Source organism: Ursus maritimus, unplaced genomic scaffold (assembly GCF_017311325.1).
Source record: "Ursus maritimus isolate PB19 unplaced genomic scaffold, ASM1731132v1 scaffold_31, whole genome shotgun sequence".
Lineage (NCBI taxonomy): Eukaryota > Metazoa > Chordata > Mammalia > Carnivora > Ursidae > Ursus > Ursus maritimus.
The window spans coordinates 17,809,449-17,830,168 of NW_024425675.1; the positions used below are offsets into that span (position 1 = coordinate 17,809,449).

General features: G+C 39.6%; 1 protein-coding gene and 1 long non-coding RNA gene across 2 annotated transcripts in view; one reads left to right on the forward strand and one right to left on the reverse strand.

Moving 5' to 3' along the window:
- LOC103664200 lies at positions 1-18,758 on the reverse strand. The gene is made up of 4 exons (XR_568943.2): positions 18,478-18,758; positions 9,528-9,598; positions 1,308-1,493; positions 1-251 (listed from the first exon to the last, which is right to left on the reverse strand). It is a non-coding gene; the product is annotated as an uncharacterized LOC103664200 (long non-coding RNA).
- The window catches only part of CUBN (cubilin), a 256,759-nt gene that overhangs the window by 66,432 nt on the left and 169,607 nt on the right, over positions 1-20,720 (forward strand). The window contains exons 25-27 of the mRNA XM_008692037.2: positions 357-538; positions 1,288-1,444; positions 4,686-4,873. Of these exons, the coding sequence (XP_008690259.2) occupies positions 357-538; positions 1,288-1,444; positions 4,686-4,873 (527 nt within the window). The remainder of the gene's footprint in view (positions 1-356; positions 539-1,287; positions 1,445-4,685; positions 4,874-20,720) is intronic.

A 20,720-nucleotide genomic window follows, 5' to 3' on the forward strand; every position in this document is an offset into this window, starting at 1 on the left:
TGATAAGTCTCTTGATTCTTAGACTGCCCTGTTCTCAGCCAGTTTTTTCCAGCTGTATTTTGTCATTACTGTCTATACTAAACTTCAACATTGCAAATATTTGAATTAGCAGCAGCTGGTCTTGTTTTCGAGGACAGAATAAGGGGAAATGTCCTGGTTCCATGGTATATTTCCTCAAGCTGGCCATCTTGGTTAGGAAAAGGAAAGGATGTTGACATAGGCTGGCTACTCTTTGGAGATGAAGTTTTGTTCTACAATAAAGGAGAGTAACCATAACCCCAGTTAGATATGGACAAGAAAATTCCATTTTACCATGAAGAAAACAATACGGGTCATCTCATCTCTTTCTCCTGTAGGTTGTGGGGGCAATCTCACGACTCCCACTGGCGTGTTCACTTCTCCCAACTACCCGATGCCTTACTACCACAGCTCCGAATGCTACTGGTGGTTGAAATCCAGCCACGGCAGCCCATTTGAACTGGAATTTGAAGACTTTCACTTGGAGCATCACCCAAACTGCACTTCAGATTATCTGGCTGTATATATGAAGTCCAGTCGTTTCTTCCACTGCTCCCATCTCACCCACACACATACATGCGTTTATTTTTATCTTTGAAATTCAGGGAAGGGGAACACTTAAACAAAATATCCACATAAAAAATTCAAACAAAAGACTTAGCCTTCTAAGTATGGCATGGATTATTGAACGGATTGGTACACTAAGTATTTAAAATATATCAAATATGGGCTGTTAAGATATGGTTAAAATCTCCCAAAAGGGATTATGAGATCTATCATAATTACTATCTATGTAATTTCTCTATATTCTTTGAAAATTAACAATAGAGAGGACTATATTGGTGAATTAGATAATATAATTGAAGTCATCCAGGTAGGACTTTATAAGTAGGAGCAACCTGTCCTTGTCCATTAAAAAAAAAAATCTAAATAAAAAATATATTAGAATGTCATAAATTATAAACTCTGCAATCAAAAACAAGGAGAACTACTGAAAACAGCTATGGTCTCAAAAATACATATTAGTCTTTCATTTTTTAATCTTCAGATTTCAGCCTGGGTTTACACCCTTACCACTATACATAGCCATGGCTAAATTGCCCAAGTTCACTACCCAAGTTTATAGACATTTAAACATAATTTTTAAAGATATTTTGATTCACGGCTCTTCTTTTGTTATGTTGTGTATTTTCCCACTTCTTAAGAATTAGAATCCTTTAGATAATGTTTATGGCACAATCATCTGACATTTAAAATGTTTCATTAAAGGTATATGATGGCCCAAGTACCAGCGCTCATTTGCTAAGTCAGCTTTGTGGGAATGAAAAACCGCCTCTCATCCGTTCTAGTGGAGACAGCATGTTTTTAAAATTCAGGACAGATGAAGGTCAACAAGGAGGTGGCTTCCTAGCCAGATACCAGCAGAGTAAGTATGCACGCTGGCTGCTCCGTGCCTTTGGTGGGTCTTCAATCTCCTGTAATGAAACAAATGGAAATAAGTGTAACCCATTGGTTTGAGCAATTGAAATAAATCTTTGCTCTTTATGAGAAAGATTTAATTCTATTTGAGAGAAGAATGCTTAGCATTAAATTTAATGCCATATAACTACAGCTTGTGGTAAGCTGTACAAAATGGAGTATTTAATATGCTGAGATAGTTGCTGTTCGGCTAAAGATCGGCATAGCAGGTTAACGGAGTGGGTTTTCATTTGTATCAAACATCACAGTCTTCTAATTAGACATTATTCCATTGTGCATAGTATCTCTCACACTATTTTATTTTATTTTTTTGGTCTTGTACCTCCAATGGTGCCTTACTTTTTATTAAGGGAAACTACATTCTTACAAATCAGATGTAAAATCAGCACATTCTTTTTTTTTTTTTTTTTTAAGATTTATTTATTTATTTTAGAGTGAGAGAGAGAGAGAGGATGAGCAAGTGCGCGGAGGGGCACAGGGAGAGGGAGAATCCTGAAGCAAACTTCCTGCTGAGCACAGAGACCCATGGGGAGCTGATCCCAGGACTCTGAAATCATGACCTAAGCCGAAACCAAGAGTTGGAGGCACAACTGACTGAGCCACCCAGGCGCCCCTAGCACATCCTTTATTGCGGAAAAATCTGGTCATTGTAAAGATGTCATTTTAAAATCTACTTTCCTATGAGGTCACATGATAGAATTAAAGGAGTATTGTACGAAGAGTCAAGGGGCCCAGGGATTTGTCCTGGCCCCTAATCTCTGAGATCACTTTTCTCTTCTGAGGTTGCATGATTTCTTCTCTTAAAAAAGGATATTAAACAAGGTTATCATGAAAGCTCCCTCTAGGTCTAGAATTAAATACTTTTTTTTTTGAGAGAGAGAGAGAGTACACGTATGGACACACTCAACTTGCGCGTGCAAGTGGCCGGAGGAGGGTGGGGCAGGGCAGAAGGAGAGGAAGAGAGAGAATCCCAAGCAGGCTCCATGCTCAGTGCAGAGCAGAAGCAGGGCTCCATCTCACGACCCTGAGATCACAACCTGAGCTGAAATCAAGAGTCGGTTGCCCAACAGCTGAGCCACCCAGGCGCCCCTAGAACTGAATACTTTCTAATGTTAGTTTCGAAATGGACATTTAAAGAAAACAAGGCTTCCTTGAATTTATGTTATTTAATAAACAGTTGTGGTTTTGAAAGTCGAGTTCCTTGCCCACTACTCCTAAATTTATCCATATTTTGACACAGTTACCTAAAAATAGATTTGAAAGTCACAAGATCATAAACTGAACACACAAAATCCCTTTGAATTAGTTGAAAGTGTATTGATGTTTGACCTTGACTATGTGTGAATTTGCAAATATTCACATTCACTTACATTTGAGGGTTAGGCTGAATTCTAGATAGTTTTGAATACTGAGTTTTAACGGTAGAATGCTTTATTCTTCAGAAGTTCATCGTAGTATATGAAAAGCTCTCCTAACTTCTCTCAGAGATATATCTTTTTGGTTGAACATATAATCATTTCTCTAATTTTATTAGTGCTGTGCTAATTTGTTTCTTGGTTATAGTCAGATTGCTTGTTAAGGATTTCTCCCTTTTATTCTTGTGATTATTTTATTTTTCTCTCATCATTTTGGAACACTGAAGGAGTAACTTAGCGCACATGGGATATAGGTCCTCAAAGGCCAAATCAGAGCTAACCAGTGAGGTTTTTTGTAACATTGGCCATATGAAATTGGAGGTTTGCAGATAGAAGAATTTCTGAGCACTGTGAGCCACCCATGTGATTTAATGGAATATATTTTCCTCTGCTCTTACTTGTAGCCGTTGTGGCACATACTGCCTCTCGGCCTCATAGCTGTAACTGCTCACAGGCATTTAAGACCACAGGATTACCCTTTAGGATTCCTTTGTGGACAGAAAGGTGGCCTAGAGAGAAATAGTTTGAGTATTCCCCCACTCCAGCAAAGGAAGAGTCTGAAGAGCTACAAAGGTATACTTTTCGATACCAAAGATTGTATGTATGTGTGTGTGTATATGTATATGTATATACGTATATGTTTATATGTATATATGATGTTCTAGTCACCTGTCAGGAAGAGTATGGTAGTAGAAATGCATATATGAACCACATTTTTCAGAGACCAATTTTTCTTTTTTCTTTTTTTAAAGATTTTATTTATTTATTTGACAGAGAGAGACAGCCAGCGAGAGAGGGAACACAAGCAGGGGGAGTGGGAGAGGGAGAAGCAGACTCCCAGCGGAGGAGGCTGATGTGGGGCTCGATCCCAGGACTCCGGGATCACGCCCTGAGCCGAAGGCAGACGCTTAACGACTGAGCCACCGAGGCGCCCCAAGAGACCATTTTTTCAATATAATGTTTATTTTCTCATTCTCTTTTACCACACATCATACAGACAATATGGGCAAGGCTTAATCAAGTCCTTAGTTTGGGTTGAATTTGGCACTGACTCCTGGGACTAGCCACACCTCGAGGTACCTAGTATAGTTTTGTTGCAAACTCAGCTGAGGAAAATGCCACCAGTGGATGGAAGACTTTTTTTTCAAAATTTAAGATGTTCATTTCTTCTTCAAATCCTTTACATTCCCTCCATTCATTTGGTGCTTCCTGATGACTAACTAGAGGAATAACGGAGTCTTTATTGTGAATTTCGTGCTGACTTTTGAATGTTCAACAAAGCCATGCTGTTATTCGTTTTTAGCATTCACATAGAACTTCGTGTTTTTAAACTGTCGAGTTTAAAGGTCAGGATTTCTGTTCCTTCCAAACGTTAAAGTTAGAAAAACAAAAGCATGGAATATTTAATGCACTTTTGTAAGTAAACAAATCGAACTGCTCTCTGGGTAGTGCTGAGTTTGTCTGTTCTCCACCAAGTCACAGGAATTTGATGCCTAATAGGCAATTTTCATGACACTCTGTGAGTATTATTTTACATTTGTTCTGAATGGAGACCCTTTCACTATAAGAATGTTGTACTATTATACACACACACACACACACACACATATACTATATATATACATATGTATATACATAATACATACAAATATAATCTATAAACTGTGTATATATTTTAATCTAGATATTTTCTTGAAGGAAAATCTCACCCATCTTGGAGCAACTACAACATATATTGTAGTGGTTCTCACTAATCCTGGTTATTTTTTCCAGCATGTAGGAACGTGGTGATTGTGAACCAAACCTATGGCATCTTAGAGAGTATCCATTATCCAGGTCCCTATTCTGACAATCAGCGTTGCAACTGGACCATCCAGGCAACTACTGGCAACACAGTGAATTACACATTTTTAGCGTTTGAGTTGGAAAATCACATAAACTGCTCCACAGACTATTTAGAGGTATGTATTCTGAAGCTAAATAAATCACTGCATTTTCAGATCAAGTTAGGAAAGCCAAACTAGAAATCATCGTGCTCTGTAGAACTGAATCTCTGTGGCTCTATGCATCTATAATACGCCAACTACCCATGGTATTTGAACAGGCATATTTCGTGTCTCTTTCACTGCATCATATTAATATTAAGGATATTTAATCCACTAAATTATATACACAAAGAATTGTCTATATTTTTAGTTTTCAGTGTGACTTCTGGACTGATTGACCTCATATTATTTAAATAATCCAGGAGTAAAGGAATAACTTCTATTTTTTGTTACTTGTTTTTATGTTTGTTCTCTATAAACAGGAGACCAGAAAATGTTTGGGTACCTGGCTTTCTTTAATACCTAATTTGCCTGATACTAGAAATCATGATTTTTATTCTTTTTATTTTAAAATTTAAGTACATTTCACTTAATTTTTCTTTCAGTAAAACGGAAATTTCTATTTGTTCTGATAATGACCACCTGTAGCATTTATTCAACTCTTTGTATGCAATACTATTCAATGAAAATTGCTTGACAACTAGGTAGCCCAAAGTATCAGGTAATCTCCTATGTTTACAATAAGATACTTTATTCCTAAAAGCTTTTTTGCTAACTTGCATTAGTGATTTTTTAGGGCTATAGATTGAAAAGTTAAGCAGCCACTTATTTTACTTACTTTATGAATGTAATTATGCATTCATTTATAAAATTATATGGTTTATAAGCTATTATATTAATTTAGAAATTATAGTTTCCACTTTTATGCTTCGTAAGACAATTTTACTGAAACCACTTAAAATATTTTGACATCAAGTTCTCATCATTAATAAAATCACTTTTTAAGTCCATCTAACATACCATTTTTTAATTTGTCTACATTGTACATATACAATACTTCCGAATCCACATATGGTGTTTTCACTAAAAATCTTTTCTGAAGTGACGAGTACCCCCTCTGGTAGCATTAGGACATCTCCCGTAGCCCAAGCCACCTATCCACAATACAGTGACTTAGTGGGTTTCTTCTCAATGTGATCAGTGATTTTTAGAAATCTTGCTTGCAAAGACTTCCCACATCCAGCACTTGTAACTTTAAGGACAAATTCTTCAGGAAAAAAATCCTTTATACTTGTAAAATTTTCTTAACCTTCTTTTTACCAGTTCTTTAAGAAAACTTAGCACTGATTGAGGCTGTTTGAGGTTAAAGTATCTTTTCCAAATAGCCCTCTTGTTTTTTAAAAATGAAGATGAGAAAGCTTTCTATACTTTGAGAGACTTGGGAGGTTCTGAATATATGGAGTCTCTTGTTTCTGAGGAACAATTTTTTTTGGGTGAAATCTTGCTCTGTATTTAGAAAAGTTCAATATTATAGAAATAGTAGCCATAGGGTTTACCCATTAGAAAGTGATATTTACTAGTATTCAAAGAAAATATGACACAACATCAAACTTACAAGCACAAACTTGACAATGGTTTTAAAGTCCATTTTTCTTGATCTAGTGTTCAGATGGTCTTTGCAAGCTTAATAATGATATGCTTGTCTCATTGTATTTACCTGGGATAAACATCCTTTTCTTTTCTTCACATGGGAAGATCTTGTTCATTCTTTAGAGGAAATGGAAGAATTGCTTTCAAAGCCCCTTGTTCATACCACAAACACAGCAAGTTATCTTATTGCATTTTTGCCAGTTGTGATTGCACCCACATGCCCTACTGGACTGTGAGCCTTTTGAAGGTGTGAACCATCTCCTATTGAATTCGTGACCCAGGCATTGATTATAGAGTTGGGATCTTAGAGGAATTCAGTGAGTTCAGGATAAGTTGGCTCTCACAGCCATATTTTAGCATCAGCCCAATGAGAGATGTTAATTAATGAGAAAGAACTGAATTCCAAACTGGCCTTTTTGTATAATTCCAATGCATTCACTGCAGTTCTAGCCCTTCGAACACAAACCAAAAGAGAACTCATGGCCTTGCAGAGCATTGAGTGTATAACAATACGCCAGGCATCATAAGAGTGATTTGATGACAGTACAACAGAGAAAGCTGCAGAGGGGGGGAAGCATTTGACCTGGACTTTCAGGAGGCTTTGGAAGAAAGAGTGGGGGAGGAAATGAGATGGAACTTTTCCAGGGACTGGTTTCCACCTCTTTGGACTTAGTTGAGGATGGAAGGGTAACAAAAAGGCCCATCAGATAATTTTTTGGAAGTGTTTGAAAACTGTCAAATGAAAATACTTATTCCAGCAACCACAGAGCAGCTCATGAGAGGCCCTTCACAGATGACGTTAGAGGCATGCCATTTATTTTGTGCAACACTGATGGTGAAAGCAGAAAAAATACAGAATGAGAACCAAAAGTTCAGCAAAGCCTTCCAAAGAATGACACTGCTGCCAGAGGGAGGAGATTTTTTCCGTTTCTGTAAGCCAAGGGGCAAGGCCAGAGCAGTTGCTACAATGGCTGGTCTATGATGAAAATTTTTAAAGCACAAATAACTACTTAAGAAGAGAAAAGCCACAAACACAAAATCTAGTTTCCATTACTTTAATAACTTCTAGTTGAAGGGTTTTTCAAGTAACTGAGCCAGGTCCCAGTTGATGACTGTTATTGCATCCAGAATTGAGTTATTTTGAATTAATAAAGCTGAAATTATGAAAGGACTTGATTAGGTGCTGGTCAGACATTGTGCCCAACCTTGCTGAGGGGTACAGGTTGGTAGAGATCCCATTGGGAAGCGAATCTATCCTTTATTATTTGTCCTCTGGGCAAAACAAAATGTTTCAGATTTGGAAATTAAATTCAATGGGAGGAAGGGTCACTTGCCTGAAGGAGTAAGACCATGTTGCTCATGTAATTGTGGGAAGTCAACCTTAAGGATTCATTGCATATCCTACAACTGCATTTCAACTGTTTAATTTTCTTTTCTTTCTTTCTTTTTTTTTTTTTTTAAAGATTTTATTTATTTATGTGACAGAGAGACAGCCAGTGAGAGAGGGAACACAGCAGGGGGAGTGGGAGAGGAAGAAGCAGGCTCCTAGCAGAGGAGCCCGATGTGGGACTCGATCCCGGTACGCCGGGATCACGCCCTGAGCCGAAGGCAGACGCTTTAACGACTGCGCTACTCAGGCGCCCCTCAACTGTTTAATTTTCATTTTGAGTCTGAGTCTCCGCACAGAAAAAGAGACTTCTAAAAGATGACATAGTATACAAATGAAAATGATAGATTTGGGAGAAATCAGCACAGAGATGTACAGGAGGCCAGAGCCTGTATTAGGTCAACTGGGAGCACGTGTGTTGTGGGAAGAGCAAGGAGGAAAACCCTGAGGCTGTTGTGTCATAGATGCCAAGGGCAGAGAGTATCATAGAAGGTGACAGTGATCAACAAGGTGAGAGGCTCCCAGGGGATCAAGAGGGATCTCAGGGTTAAGAAGTGTTCCTTGGAGATCAGCGTGACCCTGGGCAGAACAGTGTTTGAGGGGTAGCAGGAGTAGGAGTGAGACCACAGTGTGCAGGAGCACAAAGGGCGGAGAGTGAGTGTAGATGGAGGTTTAAGTCTATGAATTCGCTGAGTTGTCTTGAGGGAAGAGCATGGAGTCAGAGCTACTTTTCTCTAGTCCTCGTCCTGCATTTCCCTAGCTGGTCCTCATGAGGCAAGCTCTCAGTGGACACCCTCCTTTGATTTTTCTCTTGTATGTCAATGTCTCTTAAAATGTGACCCAGGTTTGGATTCAACACTCAATGAAGCCAACCAGGGCCAAGTATGCTGGAACTATATTATTTGGCTTAGGTACCTCTGGTATCATAGGCTGAGGTTATATGGGCTTATTGTTAGTCAAATCATAATGTTGGACTATATTAATACTTCTTTCTCCAGGCCACTTTTACATGAACTGTAATGACTTCATAGCCATACATAGGAAATTATTCCTAGTAATATTTGACTCTTTTGCCTGAGAATTCAGACACATCACGATCCTTCTAAACCCTGATTCTTTGGTCTGTAGACACATTATTCATTTGCATATAGACTTACCGGCATTGACCTACTACTTCTTCAAAAATAATTGATAAAAATGTCAGACAAGATGGTGCCTGTTTCAAATACTCCAAAATGGTATGTTTCTTTGGTTAAAATGGTCTAATATTTTTTAAAAGATTTATTTATTTATTTTAGAGAGAGTGTGTGTAAGCAAGGGGAGGGGCAGAGGGAGGAGAGAGTAAAACCTCAAGCAGATTTCCTGCTGAGCATGGAGACTGACACAGGGCTCGATCCCAGGACCCTGAGATCATGACCTGAGCCAAAATCAAGAGTCAGACAGCCTACCGACTGAGCCACCCAGACACCCCTAAAATGATCTATTATTTAACACTTTGGGGATAGCACTATTCACACAACTTGGCAATAGCTGATCTTTATTGAATACTTATTATTTGCTAGGTAATTGTTACAGCATCCCTGTAATGTAAGAAATATTATCCCATTTGACAGGTGAGACAGTTGAGGCAAATACAGGTTGTTCCCAGTCACAGGCATTAGAGGCGTCAAAGCCAGGCTTTCTACCAGGCCCTGTGGCGCTGGGCCAGTGCTTTCAGCCATGACACCACACATCCTCTATGTGCATACTCACAATTCTCTGTCATCCGCAGAGGTGACGTGAGGGAGCGTCCACGAGCCCTTGGATCGACCATCCTGGTGATACTGTCACAGACAGAAGTCCATGTTATTGTAGCACACTTCTTCATAGATAAGTACTGGTCATTTACTATTATAATCACCTTTTCTGTGCTACATTGTGACAAATTATTTTTAGTGTCCCACTTAGAATTTTTCTAAAAATTACTGTCAATCTTATTCAAGTCTGAGGTTCCAGAAAAATTTTTTTCTAGAGTTTGGAAGTTGAAACATCTTCCCTTGAGCCCTCTGGCTGTTCTCTTACTTTTCATTGTGTGCTTTATACTCTTGGTTGCAGGTACACTCTCCAACTGTACCATTAGTTTTGTGAAAGGGCTGTACTCTGAGGAAAGTAAGAAGCCTCATGACACACATGATAAACCAAAACACTGGGAAAGAGCAGGAACAAAGTCAGCTTCGTGGTTTTTTCCTTGCATGTGTATATGCCATTCCCATCTCTCTCCTCTGCATTTCTACAGCCTCACTATTTTAGCTTCCGTATGGCCCCCCAGCCATGACTCCACATGACTATTTGCCCCAAGCTCTTGCAACAAATGAGCCTCCCCTTGGGAACAAATTCCCAGCACAGGGGGCTCATCTTTTTGAGCCTGATAGCAAAGGCATGGGTGTAGCCCACTTATGGATAGATGGTCCTCTGGGCAGTATGACTGGCTCTGGCCAGGAGCAGTGAAGTCCAGGCCTCTGGCCATCATTGCTCATAGATGGTGTGTGAGGGCAGAGGCAGAATCTTTGAGTATGGCTCTGCTGGCATGCTAAAACATTTCTTCAACATTCATGAATTCAGCAAGATTACACAATTTGTTCTGTAAGGACTGTACCTTTCAGTACTGCAGAATATAGTTCACTTAAGCCCAAAAAATTCATTTAAAGGAATTGCCTGCCTTGATCTTACAAATTGGATGTCAATGTCTTTTCTAGTTTCAAAATTCTACTAGGCATGTTTCTGTTTTTCCTTTATCGCATTATGCTCTCTTCCGCAAGTGTTGATCCATCCATATTTTGATCTTTCATTTGCCCTAATCATAGCTTAAAAAAAAAAACAAACACATTTTTTCCCTAACTGTGCTCTTTCCCAAAGTTTAGATAATTTGTCTGTGTGTTCATAAAATGGTCAGAAAGCTTTTATATAGCCCCATGGTTCCTTTTTATTTGATTTCTTCAGAGGTTTCCCCTTTTGTTGCCCCAAAAGTTAGTCCTAGTTTTGTGGATAGAATTTAATTTTATTGGAATTTGTCATGTTTCTTAAATTTCTTTCTATTCTCTGTTGCTTCTCTTTTTTCTTTAATTGCTAATTGTTTTGGTCCATGGGCTTATATCTCCTTTTGAAGTCTGACTCCCTAAAACCTTAGGCTCATGACTGGTATGTCCAGTACCGCAGGCTCTAGGGACATTGATCACTGTCTCCTAATGTTTTGTTCTGCAATAACAACCACTTCTTTGCTGTCCAGAATTAGTCCAGACTAGTACTTCTTTTCACTATTTTCTTTACTTTTTGAGAAAGGAGAACATTTATAGAATTTATCAAAAGCCATGCTTTTTTTTCCCAGTTAGACATTTGAGAGATGTCCAGATGGTTGAAATTATCTCCCCTTTGCCACCCCCACGTCTCTCTTTGTGCTGCACTAGTGTTGACATATTTCCCTTGTAAAAAATTGTAATCTCTACTGAGGAAGAAGCCAATGGGGGACGATGAAGCCCCTATAACTGGCTGCATTCCGGAGTCACCTGGAGATCTTGTTAGAAAAACGTATTCCTAGAGCTTAGCCCAGACCTACTTAATCAAAGTCTCTGGGAATCTCAGTAGAGACAGACCCCCCAAGCCCTCGGGCCAGCACTTGAGACCACTGTCTGCAGTCCACTTCTGCTCCGACAGCATGTTGTACCCTCCCTTCAAAGCTCTCTCCTAGGAAGTCATAACTATTTTAATACTATTAAAGATTTCCTTTTTGATAAGTCTCACTTTTCCATTGCTATAGGCGAATCATGTCTTTGTCTCACCAAGGCCCGGTGATACGGTCATGATATTTATCTCATTACGTAAAAAATACCAGATTTACTTTGCGATTTTCATGTTGGGAATCTCAGCTTTCTCCCCCCATCTTTAGTTGGCACCTTTGCCACTATCATCTTCCAGTCCATTCTGTATACCCTTCTAGGCCTTCCGCTTTGCAAGCCTTCCTCTTCGTGATGCTAGTGACTTCTGTCAAATGCATTTCCCTCTAGTCTTCGTAAGATTCATTTTATCTCTTGCCAAATCCTCCTTCTGATGTCATCTTGTCCACCAGATGTTTATATCATTATTTATTACACTCCCGTGTCCTCTTCCAATTACAAAATCATGCATTTCAAATGAAAGAATGGACCAAAACAGAGGCTTCCGGTCCTGTACTCATGTTTTCTAAGTCTGCAGCCTGAGCAGCATTTTCCATCAGGCCTGTGTGATACTGTGATTAGTTAAGGTAACTCGAGCTGTTGTTATGCAGGACTCATAAATTTTCAGATGCTTGATATAATACAAGTTTATTTCTCAATCATGTTAGAGACCCATGCTGGTGTTCCTTGCCTTCTACATGGTGATTCAGAAACCCAGACAAAGGGGAAGTCCATTTGGGGAAACCACAGAACTCACTCTGCCACAAATTTTGATAGATGTTTCACAAATAAAGAGAACTAAATTCTGATAAGTTTTGAGAAATGCTGAATTAAACACAGTTAAACAGTGTTTTTTTGTTTTGTTCTGTTTTTGCTGTGGCATTTCCTGAAGCTGTTACTACCCTAAATATGCATTGTTCATTCACGTATCCATTCGTTTCGTCATCCAAATACATCTTCGACCCGCAGACTATGGAAATATAACTGTTTTCGCATGAGTTTTCCTTGTCTTCACTGAGGAGGCAGGTGGTAATCAATTTAGCACACAATACAAATTTAATGGTAAGCTGTGTTAAGTCCTATCAGGGAATATTATCCGGTTCTCCAAAGACACGAAACGGGAGGACCGAGCTCATCTGTGGGTCAGAGAAAGCTTCCCTGAGGAAGAGTAACTTAACAAGTTCAAAAGAAGCTGAAAGTTTCACCAAGGGAAGCTGTGGTCGAGGAACTGTCACAGATAAAGCTGGATACTAGTTAACATGGCGAAGATAGATTTTAATCAGTAATACACTCCTGCAGTAGGATCCAGCATGAACTGCACTCCATTTCAGTTTATACAGAGGTGGCTGGGCATTTTAAAGGGAGAACTAGGGCATCGGGAGGGGACCAGCAGCTGGAGCAGTCAGGGAAGTGAGAAATGACAAAAGGTTAGTCAGTGTCAGTGTGGCGAGGCCATTCGAGTGTGCTGGCCGGCAGTGATGGAAGCTCGGATTCTATCCTCCCACACAGACTGGGAGAGGAGCGTCCTATCCTTCCCGATGATTCCATTTCAAAGGCATGCTTCTCAGATCCTTGAGAAAGGCACTCCTTAGTTGTAGGAGACACACACACCTCTCAGAGGGGCAGAGGAAGGAATCACTGTTGTAAGCCCTTCTTAGTAAATGTTCTAGGAAAGATGATCAGGGGCCTATCCTCAGGTATTGGCTGGAACAAACCGTAAATCCTCTTGGCAGCGTTGAGCTTTCTCAGGCAGGCACTTGAACGGGGGCAGGGATCTTTCTAGTGGTGTGATCTTGTTAGAAACTACGTTAGTGTTTAAGTCTTTTAATTTGGGTAAAGGGGAATGAGTGGGTGAAATCGTATGTGCCGAGAGTCTGCATTTTTATAGGCAAAGGTCGAGGCCTAGTCAGGAAGAAGGTTCAGAGGAGCCTGGCTTGAGTCGCCTGGAGGAGAAAATCCTTGTCAGAAGCGCGGGAAGTCCGGTGTGGCCGAGGCCCAGCGTGGGGCTGCCAGGCGGGCCGGAGTCTGCAGTGTAGCGCAGCACTGAGCGTGCGGGAGGAGTTTCAGGGACCGCCTTCGAGAGGCAAGAGATCTTCCCGGAGCCTGAGCAGGGCAACGGTATGCTCAGACTGTCACCTTTAAAAACTCTGGCTTCGAGAGAAAATTGCAGGGAGGTGAAAGTGATGGTGGAGATCCAGTAAGGGGAGTTTAATTATTAAACTTCCACATACCTCAGTTTCCAGAACTCTAAAATGGGGATAATAAGGGTACCGGCTGTATAGAGCTGCTGGGAATTTTAAAATTAGGTAACACATATGAAGGGCTTAGAATAATATTCAGCTAATAAATATTATTTATTAAATGCTAATAAACATTATTTATGATTATTTCAACATAAACACAATTTGACGGATTAATTTTTGCTCTCGAAAACATTTTGTAGCCAATGCAGAACTTTAGTTTCCAAAACAGCCTTCCCAGTTGTGGAGAACAGAGATTGGCCCCATTTTAATGAAAGCAGGACTTCTGTCTCCTGGCTTTTCTTACAAAAGCCACAGGGATTCTATATCTGAATCTAAGAAGCGTGGTGGTTGAAATCCCATTTGCCAGTTGGGGAAAAGCAGATGAGATTTTATGTCTTAGCAGCAAAGGGTCTGAGCTGACTTTCCTCATCACAGCACCTCCTTAAACACTTCCCAGGCAGATGAGTCATGCTTCCTGCCACTGTCTGTCAGAGGAAGTTCGCTTCTAGGATGCCTGGCATTTTGCTTACAATTCAGACATAAGCTATTTTAATTGTGAGGATAACTGCTACGCAAAAACACTCATAAAAAGTGACAACGATACCCCGAACAATTCAGTTTATGTCTTTACACCAAGTATGAGCCTAGCATTATGCTTAATCGTGATCTGGATTCAAAAGTTTAGAATGAAGTGTATCTATTGATTCATTCAGCCAAATACTTGATATTCGCATTAAGAGTAACAAGAAGCATTTTATAAGAAATTTAATACTCCAGGGTTGCCCAAGTAAAGTGTGTTTTTTTTTAATCATAAAAAATTAAAAGGAGAGATATTTGTATCAGTGTAATCAAAATCCCTTTCCTCAAAAGGAAATGCTGATCTTTCCTGACCATCCCTCACAATGAAGAATTTTCATGTGATTGCATTAATTTGCTGCAGTTAATGAGGCAGACACAGAAGCCTTCAAAAGATAGCCTTTGCTCTTGGATTCAAAAGAAACTCTGTGTGTTTCCCCTCTGAATAGTCTCTCAAACACGAAGGACAGAATCAGGGTGAATGATAATCAGACCTACAGATAATTTCCACCCTACCCTGTAGACAGTAGAAATCACCTCAGAGGCTCTAAACTTGAAATTGCTCTCTATCCACACTTCCTTCCCTGGTAGTCCTCGCCTCGCTCTCTCCTCACACAGGCCACAGGCAGCCAGTGCATGGAGGGTCCCTTCTAGCATTTAACAGGCCCGTGGCTTGAATAAGAATGCAGAGCTCAGAATGCTAAGTTTTAGAATTAGGAATTATTGTTGTGGATTTCGGTTAATTATCTTGATTGTCTCCTTTTTAAAATAGGAAAGATGTCCAACTTCAACGTTTCAAAAATTTTTTAAAAAATGCTGTGTTGACCTTTCAGTGCTTACATTTACTATTTATTTAATAGGCTTTCCCCCACTTCTTCCCTCAACTGGGGAAGAGTGCATGGCAGTACCCTAGGTCCTTCCAACTCCTGGTTCTATGATTCCTTTCGTTCTATGAAGCAGATTTCTCCCTGTTTCTGAGTCCGCCTCTCACAGATGGTGAGGCTTTTAGGAGGCAGAATAATTTTTTAAAGATGTTTAGTGTTTTGCTGTGGCGGTATAGTTGGCAGAGAGAGTGCTGTGGTTCTTGGAATTAAATGTTCATGTTCCCACGGGAGAGTAGGCTTGGCTTTCAGTGCATCTCGCTTACCACTAGGGAGGGAATCAGGCATTTAGGGCTCCATCAGTGACTATCAGAACTTGTGTTTGTGAGAAGTCTTCAGTCCCTGGGCATCTGAAGAAATTCTTTTTAAATAAAGAATTAGTCTAATTAATAATAAAAACCTACTTATGATAAAAAAAGGAAGCATTAGGGACAAAATATGGTTTTAAATTAATGCTGAAGAGAGATTACCTTATATAATAACATTTTAATGGACTCATTCTCACGTATAATCTTGAGATGTGTATAAAAGACAATAGAGATAGACAGTATAATATTTTTAGTAGACCAGCTGGGTAGCTAAGAACCTAAAACGGTATGGAATTTTGAGAATGGAAAAACATTACCAATGCATATCTACATTGCTATGTCAGTAGGTCCCCAAAGATAATGCTTGAAGAAATAAACTTATCTGATCACATAGGAATACATAGCCATTACAGAACATTTGGAAAATATAGAAAAACCTAGATAAAATAAAAATAACCAAAATTATATCCCTACTAATAATTTTTTAAAAAGATTTTATTTATTTATTTGACAGAGAGAAACAGCGAGAGAGGGCACACAAGCAAGGGGAATGGGAGAGGGAGAAGCAGGCTTCCCACCAAGCAGGGAGCCCAATGCGGGGCTAGATCCCAGGACCCTGGGATCATGATCTGAGCTGAAGGTAAATGCTTAATGGCTGAGCCCCCCAGGCGTCGCTATCCCTACTAATAATTTTTGGTGGTATTCATTTCCTGTAGTTGCTCCTTATATATTTTAATTTAATATTCAGAGGGGATCATTCTGTACATACTATCCTATAATGACTTTTTTTTCCAGGTAACAATAGCTTGTGAATATTTTTCCATGTTATTCATAATGCCACATCATTTACAATGTGGCACATTCCATCATCCCAATATGGCCACTTATTCATGCGGAACATTTAGAATCTTTGTCAAATTTCCACTATTATAAACAATGCTGAGATAAACATTCTTATAGTTAAATCTTTGCACACATCCGTGATTAGACAATGATTTAAAAAGTGAAAAAAACAAATCAGCCATTGTGGCTTCTAACGTGAGTAATATACAGAAAGCAGAAACAAAAATGTCAATGCGCTATTAAGAGGGAACAGCACCGAGCTGCCACATGGTAAGAACACCATCTCATCTGTGTGTGAGACAGATATCTAATTCAGAGTGACACAGAATAACTCAGAATGTGGTCTTTGATGGGTTTCTTGCTGTCATGCAAAGCCCAGCATTATGAGTAATTGTTTAATTTTAGACGGATATTTCATAGTTCCTGCCCCACCCTGTGAGCACATGGAAGCGTGGCTTTTCCTGTGCCGTGGGGAAGATGTGTGCCTGTGCATCAGAGAGCACGGTGCACGGCCCGTGTCCCATGGAGGACCCTGCCTCCTGGGGCCATCATGGAGCCAACCAGAGTCTACCACGCTCTCCGTCTATTAGCTTTCATCTTTAACATTTGCCTAATTTACCCTCCACAATTCGATTAAGCTATTACCCCCTTAGGCTTTTCTCATCCACAATGGGAGCCTTTTACCCTACTCTATGAATCTTGTTTGGCAATTTCTGCTGTTGTTAGAGGAACATTTCAAAGACCTTCAGATTTAAAGTAAATGCTGAAAGTTCCAGGTTTACCCAGGAGATTTGTGTGTAAACTTTGGCAGTAACATTCCTAATAACTACTCTCATGAGGCAGTTCTCATAGGTCCCGTTACAGTTGTTTGGGGGGGGGGGGATCTGAAGAAATGCCCCAAGAATTCACCAGTTCCCACCCCTTTAGAGCTGCAGGATGGCTGGACAGCCACGGGAGAGGAGGCAGCAACAAGAGATACATGTGCAGAGCCACTTTCCCTACCATTTGTCCCTCCCTTCTCCACGTCCTCAGGGCAGCCTTGACTGATTTCCTAATGCTCACTTTGCCACCATCCTGTTATGATCCACCATCTCCCTCCACCCCAGCACGCACACCATGCTTACACTGTCCCCCACAGTATGATTTGCTATGGGCTATGCGTCCCGCACATGAGGAATGGGCTCAGTGTCTGCACAGAACCACGTTGTCATAGCAACATGCTGCAAGCAATGGCTGTCCATCTCCTCACAAGTGATTCATTGATTCACTGGTTCCCTGTCTGGTCTGCCAGGGATGATTTCTCTGAATTGTCTTACGTGAGTCAGCTCAAGTTCTCTATACCCATCATATTTTTCTCTCAAAGCGATTTCTAGAATGGTTTCTTTGGAAAAAAAATGTTGGTTCCCTTTGCCTCTGATCAAGAGTTAAAGTAACATTTTGAGCACATTCCATATGCCAGGTCTTGCACTGAACCTATTACGTGGTCTCTCTCATTTGCTGTTTACAACAACCGTATAAGTACTATTATGATGCCAAATTTATAAGGAATTTTAGCTAGGAAAGGGAAAGTAATTTTCATGAGATTATATTCTAAGCAAAGTTTAGAGCTGGACTGGACTGTATACCTACAGCCTGATCACAGTGAACATACTCTAGTATGCTCCTCAAGTGAAATTACTTTCCTGCTTGCAGTTGAATATAATCTGTTAATGACACTGGCTTTGCAAGGTAGTCTATAAACTCATTGAGTGTAGTTCTCAGAAATTTTAACTATGTTCTTTACACCGACTAGAATTTTCATTCTCTATAAATATGAGGAGACTCTCTGTTACACCCAGAATTCTCCCTCATGGCAGGCAAATTATTTCAATACATGTTAAACTCTAAAGGATAATTTTTTTTAAGTTTTTAAAGATTTATAATAGAAAATGGACCAAAAAAACTTTCCCAAAGTTTCTCCATATTTTAATAATATCATCCCAAAGAGACTCTTGATTTTATTTCTCTGTTTGGATGATATTTAATTCTTAACATTAGTCATCCACTATAAAAAAGTTTTATTTCAGAAAAATTTCAAGGAAATAAGGAAACGTATGAATTAGAAAAAATATGAATTAGATGCCCATCTAGAATAGAAAGGCTGAGTTTTATTTGTTACTCACTGTAATTCTCGAATGGGTGTAGAAAAGAAGTCCTCTATACATCCCATGCTCATGTGTATGAAACAACTGGTTATAATTTCATTCATTAAAGTCATACATTTTCAAAATCATAAAACAATTTAGCAGCAAAGAAGCCCTTGAAAGGTACACTTCTGTTCTGAGAGTGCTTGCAGTTCTTAAAGTCGATTCCCATTGAGGGAACAGGTTGAGGTACACATTAGTTGACTCAGTGATTCCTGAAGTACCTACAGAACCCTGACTCTTAGAAAAATTCAGCTCTCTCTGTCAGTGATATATCTTCAGTTTTATGTCTTCTGCCTTGTATGTGTGGTTCTTAGTAGTTAGAAGGGGTCCACGGGTCATTTCATATTGTACCTGGGGTCTGAAGTCACTGCTGGCCTCATAAACTATGCGTGTGCCAAATTATCAAACCCATGCAAAGGAAGTAGATAGAAGTTGGTAAATGTGGCTTAAGCAAGAGATTTCCTTCCTCTTTGAGTGTCCTAAGAGTGGTTGAGATATTTCAGGGTGCAGTGGGGGGTAGGGAGACCTAAGCCACATCAATCCTAAATGAAGAGTCTCCTTAAGAGAATAACTGGAAAGATTCTACACAGGAGGCTGTATGTATACAACATATTTACATTCGAAGATGCATTTAATGGCCAACCAGAAAGTGAACGCAGCATTTCAGGTATTAAAAAACAAACAACCACTTCTCGATACAGTTATACAAATTAGATCTGCATATTTAATGTGCAAATCTCGATCTTTCTTTTCTTAATTTCTGCTAGTTTCCTTTTGTGGACTGTTTTCCAAGCTCGAGTATTGTTCAGACCAAGGGGATCTTTAGGCTTTCTAAAAGCAAGGGAAATCATACCCTTAGCAGGACCAAGCAGGCATGCTTGCCAGTAGTTGCAATGAGTCACAGCTGGAACGTCCTGTGGTTAGCATTCTGCTCTGAAAACAGAATCAGGAGCAGCAGGCACCTACTGGTTTCCATGGCAACCAGTATTTGTGTACTTTGAAAAATGACTGTTCTTTTTTGTGTGGTAAATTTACGCGGGAACGAATTGTAGAGGTGACGTTAGCCGTCTGTGTGAATATAAACAAGCAAACAAAAAAACCCACCCTGATTTAATTAAGTGTAAACTTTAGAAGGACATAAAATTGGAGGTTGGGGTGTTTTTGTGTAGAGGTTTTGTTCTACACTAATTAATTCATTTATTTGACATATTTAAGCATTTTCATCAATGTCTATTTGTTGTTTATTTCAGTGCATCACTCTCTCCCCTCCAAAGGCAAAAAGAAACTAATTGTCATTCATCAGTGTTCCCCCCCAAACCCGCTCCCTTTGCCCCCGCCCCACCCCCCACCCCATTCACAATGTGTTATTTAAGAGCGACCGGGATTCAGGGGCTCTCCTTCAATGAGGTAATCCTATCCGGAAGGAAGAAAAAAAAAAAACTCCTCCAAGTCATGTGAAAATGGCAGATTTCTTAACCTTGCTGAGCTTGGGAGGCAAAAATACTGTATTGCTTCTGATCTTGTATAGAATCTAAATGACAGTTCGTCAAAATGCCACTATAACCATTTCAGAAGGTCCATCAAGCTTAGAGTGATTATGGTTATAAAGAAATTTTACCTCATATTTTGTTGCATAAAGATTAAAATAATTAAAGTTTTGATCACTGAACTACAACTGAAAGTTAAGAATGAGCCTTCTGGAGTGGAAAGTAGTAGAGTGTTTCTTGCTTATGATACCTCTGCTTGGGAACAGTATGTTTATTTCTGTATTAATTAGTTTTGAATTGGAATTGGTACACTGGATTTAATAAAAAACAAAACAAAAAACCCCACAAAACTCTGAAGCTGGGATAAATACCCTACGGGCAAAGCAGTAATTTAGGAGTAAACAGAGTGCAGCTTGGCCCTCCTCCCCCACCTCCACCCCCTGCCAGGTGGGGGGACCTGCCATCAGAAGGGAAGGATTCTTTTGTTGTCCCGTTTTCTTTTTGTGTTGCTTTATTCTTTCCTTCATTTTTGCTCCCTCATTATGGCTTCTGCCAACTACCTAGACAGATATGTGCTAATAAATATACCTCTTCAAAGCAGTGGTAGTAGTAAAAAATCAAAAGGAAGTTGAAGTGATAAGCCTGGAAATAAACTTCGTCTTTATTCGTTCGCTTAAAATGCTGAGGTTTACTACCTAAGGGTGAGTTATATAACAGACTTCTGAGTGTCTC